Consider the following 14,954-nt stretch of genomic DNA (forward strand, 5'->3'; position numbering starts at 1 on the left):
GTTTAATGTTTTACATTGGACTTTTTTATATTTCATAGCGCTACACTTATTTTGTTTGTTGTTATTGTTTACATCTTGTTGGTTGTGTTAGCTGCTTGTTTCTCCTCTGGCAGCGCAGAATTATTTTGTATATATTATACCAATTCTGGCTATGGGAGATTTTAATAACTATGTGACCCGGGGAAAGACAAACTAAGTGGACGGCAGAGTGATCCGCAGAGAAGTGACAGGCTTTCCCCATTCGCCCGTCTACTGACGGAGCTGGGCCTCACGGACATTTGGAGAATGCATAACCCTGATGCTAGGGTATTCTCATGCCTATCAGCCTCAGTAGGGGGCCTTTCACGGATAGACCTGGGTCTGGGTAACGATTGTATTCTCCCCATGATTGATTCATCTCAATATCATGCTAGACAAATCTCAGACCACTCCCCACTCACAATTGATGTGCGAATGGGGGCCACAAGAGGGAATAATCTTTGGAAACTTAACCCGTTTTGGCTCACACTTTTACCAGATCCTGACCCACTCCCAATAGCTTTAATATCCTTCTTTAAGCAGAATGTGGGATCCACAAGTATTGACACTGTATGGGAGGCAGCCAAAGCATTCCTACGCGGGCAAGTCATTAAAGGAATTTCGTACATTAAAACCAACACAAAGAAATGGGAGAATCAATTAATAACAGACGCACAGAATTCAGAAACTCTTTTTATAGCAAACCCAACTGATGATACGAGAAGAACATGGTTGGCATCTCAGTCCATGCTCAAACAATTATCCCTTCAATTATCAGAAAATAAAAGTTTTTTTTTGCAGCAGAAACACTTTTAAGAGGGGGAAAACACAGGTCATATGTTGGCTTTATTAGCTAAGTCGCAACAAGCATCATCCCATATTGTGGCTGTAGCAAACACACAGGGCACACTGTTACTCCACACAGGCTATTATAGACACATTCAAGGACTTCTTTCAAGGGGTCTATACAACTAAAGTTCACCCATCACAAGAAGATATTTGCTCTTTTCTAGACAAATACCCTCTTCCCTGCATATCTGCAACAGATGCAGAGCTGTTGAACGCCCCACTGACAGAGGAGGAGCTTCTAGAGGCACTAGCCCACGCCCAAAATGGAAAAGCGCCTGGTGCGGATGGGCTACTGGCAGAAGTTTATATATTTTTCATAATGCTCCTATTTGGTTTCGAAACAAATGGTTCACTCAAATAGATACCCAATTTAGAGACTTAATATGGGGTACTAAAACACTGCGGATTAGCCTACATACACTACAGCTCCCTAAAGAACAAGGGGGTCTGGCTGTACCACATGCCAGATTCTACTCTGTAGCATCCCAACTACAACAACTGGGTAACTGGAGTGATATAGGTGTGGAAGACCCCATCAGATCTTTATTGATACCAGTTGGATCCCCATTGTCAGCAATATCCCATCTAGAGGCAGGTCTTGTGCACATGTCACACACACTCCCTACAATAAACCTACTGAACACCCTGTGGAAATATACCAGGTCTATTCTGAAAATTACAGGTCCATGTGAGTTCACACCTATATGGAGGAACAAATACTATAAAGAGCTTCTTAAACTCAAAGATTTTTGCTCTTGGGAAGCTAAGGATATACATTTTATTTTTCAACTGTTCAATGTTAATGTGTTTAAATCCTTCTTAGATATACTAAGGGAGTTTCTGATACCCAGAACACAGTTTGTTCAATACCTGCAACTAAGACATGCCATTCAAAGTGAGAGAAGGGTGTCCCCTCTTGGGGCGGTGACACATCCCCTGATGTCAGATGTGCTGAAGGCAGAAGGGAGGAAAGGAATGATCTCGAGAATATATTCCAGGCTACTTCACTCTATTCACGATGCATCTAAACTCCCAAGTAGACGAGGTTGGGAAAAAGACCTGGGGCCCATTGATGGGGAGAAATGGGAACTATGTTTAACCTCAGCCCCTCAGGTGTCGGTCTCTACTTCACATAGACTCTCACACCTGTTCTTGCTTCACAGGGTATACAGAACACTGGTCAGATTACACAAATGGGGACTCAGAAACACACCACTCTGCCCAAAATGTAATCGGGACAATGGCGATTTGTTACACATGATGTGGAAATGCCCAAAACTCTTTTGGTATTGGAAATATGTTCTTAACACTATTTCTCAAGTATTTCAAATTCTGGTTCTGCATGACCCAGTTGATTGTCTGCTTGAGGCCTTGGAGATACCCACACTCTCACCGAACGGTCACATTGCTGTCATCAGACTTTTATATATGGCACGTAAAGCCATAACGAGGCTCTGGATAACTCCAAGAATACCAATGGCTAAAGGATGGGTCGAACTGGTAAATAACATGCTGATTTGTGAGAAAATCACGTATCAGCATAGAAATGTTCCAAAAAAATTCAATTTAATGTGGCAACCATGGCTGGATACCCCAGTGCTAGCCCCAACACAGTTGGTAAGAGATAGACTACTGCAAATGTGAGATGGAGACAGGAAGTTGGATATTTAGCTCTATACATAACTTTTACCCTATTCGGATATGCTGAAACCATGGTGAATAAGTGTTGTTTAAATTGGTTAAGAATTACTACACTAACAATAGTAAGTTAAGAGAGTAATGTTTCATATTTTATACGTTTTGCCTAGTGTATACTAGGTCTCTTTTATATTCATAACTGGAATGTGATGTTGTCGCCAGACAAGCACCTTTGTTTATAAGAGAAGAAAGGAAAAGGACACCAAACATTTAAAGTACAGAGTCATTGTTTAATGTATTACATGATTTATACTGCGCTGATAATCAGTACTGGAAACTTTAATTAAGGGGAAAATAATATGCTAAGGCTTTAGCATACAGTATTAGATCTCTTATATCAACTATGTCGAAAGTCATGTTTGTATGTAACAATGTATGGACCCTGTACATGTATATATTGGTTTTTACAAAAAAATAACCTTTATTTTAATTCAAAAAAAGTGGAGCTCCACCCAAAAGTGGAACTTCCGCTCATCGGATTCCTCCCCCCCTCCGGTGCCACAGTTGGCACCTTTCAGTGGGGAGGGGGGTGCAGATACCTGTATAATACAGGTATCTGCACCCACTTGCGGGAATAGACTCCCGCAGGAGTCACGTCCCCTCCCGCACTCCCCCGCTGTCTCCTGGGAAAAACACAGGTCCCAGGAGATAGTGGGGACCATTGAGAACGCGCAGCGTGACTCACGCATGCACAGTAGGGAACCGGGAAGTGAAGCTGCAACGCTTCACTTCCTGATTCCCTCACTGAGAATGGCGGCGGCAGCGACCGAGGGACGGTTCGGTCTCGGGTGCCAACATCGCTGGACCCCGGGACAGGTGAGTGCCCTTATTTTAAAAGTCAGCAGCTGCAGTATTTGTAGCTGCTGACTTTAAAAAAAAAAATTTGCGGGACTCCCGCTTTAAAGTTGTTTTTGCCTGTCTTTCAGAATATACCTATTTCTCTCTCCTATAAAAATGCCTCTGAAGAAGAGACATCGTCCTGAAACATGTTAGGCTTATGGAGAAATCTGGATTCAGTTTGGAATTCATAGAATATTGATTATATGCAAACTGTGATATATATACGACTGTTATGTACAGATTGTTACCATGTTTTTATTGATTATTTCCTCCTTTTTTAAAAGATTTTTTTCTAAATAAACAATATGTTTTTATAATCTTCGACTGTTCGCCTTTAAAGTCCCAAGTACCGGGGGGGTACAAGTGTTCCCTCTCACCTTTTGAGGGTTCCTTTCATAACTGCAGACATGATTCAGTCCTGGTTCACACTGGTGCAATTTGACATGTCAAATTGCATGTCAAATTGGTGGCAATTGCCGGCAATGGCACCATCCTAATCTGCGGCGCTGCACCGATTTCAAAGAGTAGTTTCTGTACTACTTTTTGCGATTTCGGCCTGCAAATTACATTGACATCTGTGCAGAAACTGCACAGATGTGTCTCTGTAATCGCGGCCGAAATCGGGACTGACAAGCGGGAGTGAAATTGTGCGAGTTGTCTTCACTCCCGCAGCCCAGTGTGAACCTGGGCTTAGGCTGGGTACACAACTATGTGAATTGGATGCGGCTTACACCGCATCCAATTTGCATAACATTTTAAAATCTATTAGCTTTAATGCATCTGGTTCACATACAGTATGTTCGTTGCATTCACACTCCGCATTGCCCAAGAAACGTGTGCGTTTTCTAGGCAGTGCGGTGCGAATTGAAGGCACATATTCTTCTATGAGAACGCATCTGATTCGCAGATGCATTCCGTTGTGAACAGGCATTCTCTCCCCCTCCTCACTACACCTTCCCCCCTCTCCCTGCTCAGCTGATCCTCACCTACACCGGAGAGGAACCGCCGTACAGCTGTTTTTTCTCTTCACCGAGAAAACCGAGCTGGAATTTGCACTGAACTGGTGTGAATCCAGCCTTAGAGACTAGAAAAGCTGGACGGCCGCACTCCGATGCATACACCTTTATTTGAAAAGATTAAAATCCATGCAGTCAGAGGTACAGCAACAATGACAGCTGATGTGTTTCACACCATTATTGGTGCTTAATAGGGATGAGCCGAACACCCCCCTGTTCGGTTCGCACCAGAACATGCGAACAGGAAAAAAGTTCTTTCGAACACGCGAACACCGTTAAAGTCTATGGGACACGAACATGAATAATCAAAAGTGCTAATTTTAAAGGCTAATATGCAAGTTATTGTCATAAAAAGTGTTTGGGGACCCGGGTCCTGCCCCAGGGGACATGGATCAATGCAAAAAAAAGTTTTAAAAACGTCCGTTTTTTCAGGAGCAGTGATTTTAATAATGCTTAAAGTCAAACAATAAAAGTGTAATATCCCTTTAAATTTCGTAGCTGGGGGTGTCTATAGTATGCCTGTAAAGGGGCGCATGTTTCCTGTGTTTAGAACAGTCTGACAGCAAAATGACATTTTGAAGGAAAAAACTCATTTAAAACTACCCGCGGCTATTGCATTGCCGACAATACACATAGAAGTTAATTGATAAAAACGGCATGGGAATTCCCCAAAGGGGAACCCCGAACCAAAATTAAAAAAAAAAAATGACGTGGGAGTCCCCCTAAATTCCATACCAGGCCCTTCAGGTCTGGTATGGATATTAAGGGGAACCCCGGCCAAAATTTAAAAAAAAAAAAAAGACGTGGGGTTCCCCCTAAATTCCATACCAGACCCTTCAGGTCTGGTATGGATTTTAAGGGGAACCCCGCGCCAAAAAAAAAAAAAAAACGGCGTGGGGTCCCCCCAAGAATCCATACCAGACCCTTATCCGAGCACGCAACCTGGCAGGCCGCAGGAAAAGAGGGGGGGACGAGAGTGCGGCCCCCTCCTGAACCGTACCAGGCCACATGCCCTCAACATTGGGAGGGTGCTTTGGGGTAGCCCCCCAAAACACCTTGTCCCCATGTTGATGAGGACAAGGGCCTCATCCCCACAACCCTGGCCGGTGGTTGTGGGGGTCTGCGGGCGGGGGGCTTATCGGAATCTGGAAGCCCCCTTTAACAAGGGGACCCCCAGATCCCGGCCCCCCCCTGTGTGAAATGGTAAGGGGGTACAAAAGTACCCCTACCATTTCACTAAAAAACTGTCAAAAATGTTAAAAATGACGAGACAGTTTTTGACAATTCCTTTATTTAAATACTTCTTCTTTCTTCTATCTTCCTTCATCTTCTGGTTCTTCTGGCTCTTCTGGTTCTTCCTCCGGTGTTCTCGTCCAGCATCTCCTCCGCGGCGTCTTCTATCTTCTTCTCCTCGGGCCGCTCCGCACCCATGGCATGGGGGGAGGCTCCCGCTCTTCTCTTCTTCTTCTCTTCTTCTCTTCTTCTCTTCTTCTCTTCTTCTCTTCTTCTCTTCTTCTCTTCTTCTCTTCTTCTCCGGGCCGCTCCGCACAGGGACGTCACAGGGAAGTCCCGTCAAGTCACCGTGCGTCAGAGGGGGGCGGGGTCACCGGGTGGCCCCGCCCCCCGTTATTTAAGAACTGTCAGACGAGGAGCGCCGTCACACAGCGGGAGCCTCCCTCCATGCTAGCATGTGTGAGGAGCAGCCCAGAGAAGAAGAAGAGAAGAAAAGAAGAAGAGAAGAAGATGAAGAAGAAGAGAAGAGCGGGAGCCTTCCCCCATGCCATGGGTGCGGAGCAGCCCGAGGAGAAGAAGATAGAAGACGCCGCGGAGGAGATGCTGGACGAGAACGCCGGAGGAAGAACCAGAAGAGCCAGAAGAACCAGAAGAACCAGAAGATGAAGGAAGATAGAAGAAAGAAGAAGTATTTAAATAAAGGAATTGTCAAAAACTGTCTCTTGTCATTTTTAACATTTTTGACAGTTTTTTAGTGAAATGGTAGGGGTACTTTTGTACCCCCTTACCATTTCACACAGGGGGGGGCCGGGATCTGGGGGTCCCCTTGTTAAAGGGGGCTTCCAGATTCCGATAAGCCCCCCGCCCGCAGACCCCCACAACCACCGGCCAGGGTTGTGGGGATGAGGCCCTTGTCCTCATCAACATGGGGACAAGGTGTTTTGGGGGGCTACCCCAAAGCACCCTCCCAATGTTGAGGGCATGTGGCCTGGTACGGTTCAGGAGGGGGGGGCCGCACTCTCGTCCCCCCCTCTTTTCCTGCGGCCTGCCAGGTTGCGTGCTCGGATAAGGGTCTGGTATGGATTTTTGGGGGGACCCCACGCCGTTTTTTTTTTTTTTTTTTTGGCGCGGGGTTCCCCTTAAAATCCATACCAGACCTGAAGGGTCTGGTATGGAATTTAGGGGGAATCCCACGTCATTTTTTTTTTTAAATTTTGGCCGGGGTTCCCCTTAATATCCATACCAGACCTGAAGGGCCTGGTATGGAATTTAGGGGGACTCACACGTCATTTTTTTTTTTAAATTTTGGTTCGGGGTTCCCCTTTGGGGAATTCCCATGCCGTTTTTATCAATGAACTTCTATGTGTATTGTCGGCAATGCAATAGCCGCGGGTAGTTTTAAATGAGTTTTTTCCTTCAAAATGTCATTTTGCTGTCAGACTGTTCTAAACACAGGAAACATGCGCCCCTTTACAGGCATACTATAGACAACCCCCAGCTACGAAATTTAAAGGGATATTACACTTTTATTGTTTGACTTTAAGCATTATTAAAATCACTGCTCCTGAAAAAACGGCCGTTTTTAAAACTTTTTTTTGCATTGATCCATGTCCCCTGGGGCAGGACCCAGGTCCCCAAACACTTTTTATGACAATAACTTGCATATTAGCCTTTAAAATTAGCACTTTTGATTTCTCCCATAGACTTTTAAAGGGTGTTCCGCGGCATTCGAATTTGCCGCGAACACCCCAAATTGTTCGCTGTTCGGCGAACTTGCGAACAGCCAATGTTCGAGTCGAACATGAGTTCGACTCGAACTCAAAGCTCATCCCTAGTGCTTAATCATAGCTATGTGAAACGTGTCAGCTGTCATTGTTCCTGTACCTCTGTGACTGCATGGATTTTAATCTTTTCCAATAAAGGTGTATGCATCGGAGTGCGGCCATCTAACTTTTCCTGTCTCTAAATAATACTGCTTCCTGTTTCAAGTGATGCTTCCTGGAGGCTCTTAACCCTTTGGGGACTAGAATCCCTCTGAAATTCCAAGTCCCAAATACCTTCTCTAGTAATACAGAGAGGACTGTGAGTCAGTCCTCTCCTTTACATGGCTACCCCGGAAATTTCTCACCCATCATACATGGCTACCTCAGAATTTCTCACCCATCACAGGTGAGACCCCTGAGTACCCACACTTCTCTTAAAGGGACCATACCCCAAACACTGGTGCCACATAGCACCCATCCAGGACCCAACCTTGACATCCTGTACAATATATTATATATATATATATATATATATATATATATATATATATATATATATATATATATATATATATATATATATATATATATATATATATATATATAAAAAGCGCACTACCCCCGTAGGAGCTGCTGGGTAGTTCGTTCTTTCCTGAAGTATGTTCCTGTTACCCCCTTTCCCTCACAGATTGACACGGCAGACAGTCCATTAAACATTTAAACTTTAAAACTTAATTTCGTTTCTGGTATTCGTTGCGGTATTGCATTGAAGAGCCACTCTGAATAACTCCCAAAGATTTAAGCAATGAGAACACAACACTCAATCCAGAATATGTAAAGCCTTTGTGAAGAACTTCCATCTTACACTGGTTCCAGATATGTAATGCATCTTTCCTTCCTCCTGTTAGTTTCTATTTCCTGACTGCACAGCACTTCCAAGTTAAACTCAAAGGACGATACTCTGAATAAAGTCCAAAGAGATGACTTTTTGGATTCCTCCAAGGTGTTAGTTCTTTAAGGCCCACTTCTATACCTTTTCCTCCTGGACCCGCACTCTAACCCCTTTAAAGTCTCTCAGAAGCACTGATCCCCTGGGTTACACTCACATGTGTTACCGAGCGATCATCCATGATGCCACAGAGGATCCTCTCCCAGTCCTTGTATTTGTCAGTAGTAGCAACCTTCTTATAAAGTCTCCTGAAGTCTCCTCTCCACATGCATATTCCCCCTCCCCCCAAGGGGAGCGCACCCAAGCTGCACCAGCTTTTACATCCTTCCTCTCTGGATCTTCAAAAAAAAAAGAAAAAAAAAACAACTGAAAACATGTGACTTGTCTTTTATAGAAGTCCCGCCTCTCCCTAAGCAAAACAATGATTGGTCCAGAGGGGTCATCCAGAAACTACTTGCCACTCTATTCCTTTATTCCTCCCACTTTCCAGACCAAGTCACAGAAAATGAAGGAAATTCCACAGGCAGAGTGTAGGTGGCCACACCTTCCTCTACTCTAACCAACCTCCCAAACATACCCACCAGCTTACACCACAGGGTAAAACACTGGTAATTTGGCCTAACTTTAAACCTAACTATCTCATTTTAGCACCCACCTAAGTAGGTGGGCGCTACATATATATATTTAAATCTGGAGTATTTGAATGTGTTCCTTAACATGGCATATACAAAGCAATTAGTACCATACCATTAATAAATGACCAAAAATCCCATCATTCCCCCTCTTTATTTAGGCAAACAAAAAAAAACAACATTTATTTAACCACTTCAGCCCCGGAAGATTTTACCCCCTTCCTGACCAGAGCACAACGTTGCACCCAAACAAAATTGATGTCATTTTTATCCCAAGAGAGCTTTCTTTTGGTGGTATTTGATCACAGTTTTTATTTTTTGCGCTATAAACAAAAAAAGAGCTACAATTTTGAAAAAAAAGCAATATTTTTTTGCTACAAAAAATATATAAAAAAAATATTTTTTTCCTCAGTTTAGGCCGATACGTATTCTTCTACATATTTTTGGTAAAAAAAATAGCAATAAGCGTTTATTGATTGGTTTGCGCAAAAGTTATAGCGTCTACAAAATAGGGGATAGTTTTATGGATTTTTTATTATTAATTTTTTTTATTAGTAATCAGCGATTTTTATCATGACTGCTACATTATGGTGGACACATCGGACACTTTAGACACTATTTTGGGACCGTTGTCATTTATACAGCGATTAGTGCTATAAAAATGCACTGATTACTGTGTAAATGACACTGGCAGGAAAGAGATTAAACACTAGGGGGAGATGAAGGGATTAGGTGTGTCCTAGGGAGTAATTCTAACTGTGGGGGGATGGGCTACAAGTGAGATGACAGTGATCACTGCTCCCGATGACAGAGAGCAGTAGATCTCTGTCTTATCACTAGGCAGAACAAGGAAATGCCTTGTTTACATAGGCACCTCCCCGTTTAGCAGCTCTGTGACACGATCGTGGGACACCGGTGGACATCAAGTCCGCGGGTCCCACGGGCACAGTCACGGAGCACGCAGCGGGTGTGCGCCCCCAACGGCGGCTGATTCAAAGCAACGTACAGGTACGTTGCTTTGCGCAGCCGTGCCATTCTGCCGACGTATATCGGCGTTAGCCGGTCAGCAAGTGGTTAGTTATATTTAAAAGCTGTACAGAGAAACCAAACATTTGGGTGATTGCTGTTCTCCTGATTGGCCAGACAGTGAGAAAGAGGGCAGAGATACCTGTCCATTCACATAATTATTATATAATATAGGATGGGATCATAGTAATATAAGATTTATTATCCAACTTACTCTGTGCTGGAATCCATGTTGTTCAGATGTATTTTTCTTCTTGTACATTTCATGTAGGGCATGGGCCAGAAAATATACAGCCCTGTATACATAGGTTTTCAGAGATGTGATAGTAGAAAATACCAGTGAAAGATCTTTTGTATCTGTACAATTTTTTAGAGAAAACTTACAGTACTTCTGAAAAACATAATTTTTGAATGGATTTGGGGAAAGGCAGTGAAACCGATCAATCCAATAATCTTCCATTATTGGGTCATATAAGCAGTTGAAGAAGTTGAAACCTCGGGGATAAATATTGATGTCTATGTTTACGTTCCCTGGCCACTGAAATATGAAGCTGTAGTTGATGGCTTTAAAGCTCGTATAATATAGATGATTTATTTTACTCCATGAAGGTGGGTAAATAAATGTGAAGTTTTCTATAACAGAAGTTATATAATCACACAAACAAATAAAGTTTACCATGGTAGTTCCACACGTTATGATAACCCTAGCTGCTGATTTACTAATAATCCCCAATATCCGAATATCCCTTATATTATGTACAGTGAGTGGAATGATATAATCTGTACAGATCCCATGTTCTCTCATCATCTTACTCAGTTCTCGGGCCTCCTCATCACCGCTGCCATCCCATGATGTTATTATTCCAACCCAGTTCCACCCAAAATGCTGCAAAAGTTTTATAATAGCGACAAAATAGACCCGTTCTTCTGGCATCATACGGAATAAAGTTGGATACATTTTTCCATCACTCAGGCGAGGGTCAGTGACTTGATGATTGATCTGGATAATATGTTGGGAAATATTTTAATGGAACATTATGAATAAAACAATAAAAATATGAGAAATGGAACAAATAAAAGGCACACAAAGGTCTCTTGATCACATTTATCTTTTTCTATTCTAATAAAAAAAGTAATAATGTCAGAATTGTAATCATAGACATCTAAGTATATGACAGCACACAATGCCTACTTACCTTCTCCACCCTCACATCCATCACTTAATTTATCCACAACAACTCCTCACTATATGGCTGCTGTAAAACAATTACCCCCCCTCCTTGATATATATTGTATTTAATTTGGTTTCATAGAGCCACAAAACAAAACTGGAAGAGATGAAGTTCATAGATCTAGTTTAAAAGACTTTATTAGTAATAAAAAACATTCAAGCTCAGTATGCACTCAGATGTGACCAAATAGTGAGATGATTTGCATGTGGCCTCCATGTCTATGAGTAGAGGCAAACACTGGGGTCCAATGTTCCAAGATATTGGCACAGTCCTTCACCTCCTCCATCTCCTGCTGTCAGACCAGGCAAAGTATGCCGCATGTCAATGTCTCCTCTGTCAGGACTCCTCCACACAGTACCTACAACCCCAGCCGGTTAGTGTACCGCACACTTCCTGCTTTTCTGGGAAACAAGTTTATGGGTTGGATCCCCTTTGTCAATCCTGACTGTATCTAGGACAGATAAGTTTTTGAAGACTAAGTTCACCTTTTTTATGTAAAATATGCAGACAAGGGTCCCCTGTAGGGGGATTTATTAAAACTGGATCAGACAGAATCTGGAGCAGTCGTGTATGGCAATCAAGCAGCTTCTGTCTTCAGTTTGTTCAGTAAAGTTCTGAAAATGAAAAATTGAAGCTGATTGCTTACGATGCACAGCCAGGAGGGTTGATCTGCATATTAAGGGGAACTTGGCCAATCCCCACAGAGAGGTTCCTGGCAGGGTAACTGAGCCAGCCCTAAAATATGGATGAGTCATGCCAGCAGGGGAGTCGGGTGGAAGGTGGAGTGCAGAGGAGACTGACGGTGACCTAGGAGGAAACCCCTAAGTCATGGGGGTCTCTCTCTCCAGGATGGAGCTCGGGCTGGCTTAGGGGGGTTTCTGACACCAGTTTGGTTTGAAAAGAATCTTGCCTAAGGAACAGCAGGGAGCAAGGAGGACAGTGTGAGTACATCATCACACCGAGGGATTCACAAGGGGAGAGACTGCCACATGTAGCAAGCCTTTCTGGAGGACAGCATTGTATTTAATCCTTCCTGTCCCTTGCCCTGGGAAATCTTCGGAGCATCCGGGTGGGATCGTGGAGAAGCAGCCAGGTGGGCTGGTAGCCCTGCAGTCAGTAGAGCTCAGATCAGTGTCTACATTGGAGTGGGAGATACTTCTGTATCCTGCTCATTACACAGTGTTGCTACTTTCTAAAGGACTGAGAGTTCCTAGTCTTTAAGGGGCTTTTTTATTTCATCTTCAGAGACTTGCAGTCTAGGAAGGAGGACACTTCAAGATCATGTATATAGGGAGGAAGTTGCCCCTGGGTATTATTTAAGTCAAGCCAGGCATCCAATAATTCCTATTCCTCATACCCGTCATTACCCCCTAATAAAAGAACAAAAACAAGCTCAAAGACTGTTCCTTATGTCTGGATGAAGAGTGGAAAATGCTTGTTGCTTGGCTGTGCAGGAGTGGGGAAACCAGTCATCTGCAGCCCCTTTGGGGGTAGTGTTAAATTTAGGGGCTCCTCTGGGATTTGCCTATACCAACTTTTATGGCCATTGCCCCTAGCAACCGGCAATGATCGAGTACTTTGCTGCAAAGTTGCCACAGGGGTCAAACAGGAAAGTGTTGTACTGCTAAAACTGTGACTGTTGCTGTATTATTTAAGTACCGTTGCCCATAGCAACCATTGTGGATTGCTGCAAACCAGTGTCATACTGCTGCTACCCAGTATTAGTAGAGAGAGCTGGCAACACCAAAATCCTTAGGAAGACTATATTTATGGCATGACAGTGACTTTAAAAAGCAAGTTAACTCTTTTCGTCACGTGGCCTTGTTCACAGCATATTGCTAAATGAAAAGGACAGAATATATATACAAGTATACAATTTAGCCCCACCCAAAAAGGGGGATGGCATATAATGAGAGTACACAATACAATTACACAATTAAAATCAGATATGACAGGGAAATAATCAGTGGTACATTTTAAATCTGTAATGATTAGTAGGTAGATGTCGCAAAAAATATAAAGAAAAGTTTTGCAGCATTTTTAAAACATCAGGCACAAATGTTTTTTTTTGGGTGTTAGGATCGGTGACAACGAACCTACATGAATAAAAAGAAAAGATGACAGGTAAAGATGACGGGTAAAGATGACAATAAAATCACCAGAATATAGAGACTGCAGTTAGGTCTTATCATGAAACAGATTGGAAAATTCATATTGAAATAATCTGTATAAATTCATCAAACTAAATTATTGTTTTAAGAACAGATCTAAATCACACATAGAGTTCAAACTGCCAGGGCTTCTAGTACCTAAGGTAAAAATCCCCCATATCTCCCGCTCAAAACCCATTAACTTTTTTCCACATCTGCAAACTCAAATGTAATATGTTTAAAGTGTCTGGACACATGAGATACATTATCATCTGTGTAACTAGCACAATTGTAGAGTTCCCCAATCTGGGTACAAAGGGATCTGTTTGTCAGGTCACCTGAGGCCAGGTGACAGATGCATACCATTGGGGTCAGGAGTGCACCGCTAAGCTAGTGGACCCTGCGGTTGACTGCTGCGGATGGAGCTCTTCGTGGTTCAGTAAAGCAGGTCCACTGGAGCACAGACACAGATCACACTGGGAGCTAGAGCATGAGATTCCCCAGGGTGCAGAGTCTTATGCCCCGTACACACAGTCGGACATTGATCGGACATTCCGACAACAAAATCCATGGATTTTTTCAGACGGATGTTGGCTCAAACTTGTTTTGCATACACACGGTCGCACAAAGTTGTCGGAATTTCCGCTCGCCAAGAACGTGGTGACATACACCATGTACAACGAGACTAGAAAAGGCCATTTCAGAACCAAGCACGGCACCCTTTGGGCTCCTTTTGCTAATCTCGTGTTAGTAAAAGTTTGGTGAGAGACGATTCGCGCTTTTTCAGACTCGTGGTTTTCAGATCGTTTTCTGCTGTTCAGTTTGTGCTTGTGGGTTTGTATCTGTATAAGAACTGGTTACTCCAGCGTGACCAGTTCTGTCACATGCCTTTGCTCCGTGAGATCCGTGAGAATAATCCTGATGATTTCAGGAACTTTCTCCGGATGACGGACCCCGTATTTCACCGTTTGTTGGCTTTGCTGACCCCTTATATTAGCAGGCAGGATACCTGCATGAGGCAAGCCATCACTCCGGAGCAGAGGCTCGTCGCTACCTTGCGGTATTTGATGACGGGGAGAAGCATGCAGGACTTGAAGTTCTCAACAGGCATCTCCCCCCAGGCTCTGGGGATCATTATCCCAGAGACCTGTTCTGCCATCATCCAGGTCCTGCAGAAGGTGTATATTAAGGTAAGATTTTTATCCTTTAATATCAAATTTTAGTGTATTTAATGTTTGATAATATATTGTATTTCTTTCCTCATTCCCTAATTACCATGATTGTAATATGCTGTGAATGTCCCCTTTGTCCTCATGCATGCTGGATTTTTATGTAATTATTATTTTTTGTCCTTCATACATATTTGCCTTCACTTACCTCCCCAGCATTGTCTCCTGGCCCTATATTCACCTCAAGTAGTCACTTAACTATGTAATTTATTAGCTCCATAGTAGTGCTTTACCCCAAACACCCCCTAAAATGTTTTGAAATGTGATTGGTGCTTGAAATTCAGGCCTGCGGCTTTTTTTGTGGGTCCCCAAATCATTT

At 43.1% G+C, this 14,954-nt stretch overlaps 1 protein-coding gene across 1 annotated transcript in view; it reads right to left on the reverse strand.

The window, feature by feature from the left end:
- LOC141121534 (vomeronasal type-2 receptor 116-like) overlaps positions 1 to 10,982 on the reverse strand; it is a 71,598-nt gene extending 60,616 nt beyond the window's left edge. Inside the window, exon 1 of the mRNA XM_073611154.1 lies at positions 10,239 to 10,982. Within this exon, the coding sequence (XP_073467255.1) occupies positions 10,239 to 10,982 (744 nt within the window). The remainder of the gene's footprint in view (positions 1 to 10,238) is intronic.
- Between the last annotated feature and the right edge of the window lie 3,972 nt (positions 10,983 to 14,954).

The sequence above is a fragment of the Aquarana catesbeiana genome, unplaced genomic scaffold (assembly GCF_042186555.1).
Source record: "Aquarana catesbeiana isolate 2022-GZ unplaced genomic scaffold, ASM4218655v1 unanchor224, whole genome shotgun sequence".
NCBI lineage: Eukaryota > Metazoa > Chordata > Amphibia > Anura > Ranidae > Aquarana > Aquarana catesbeiana.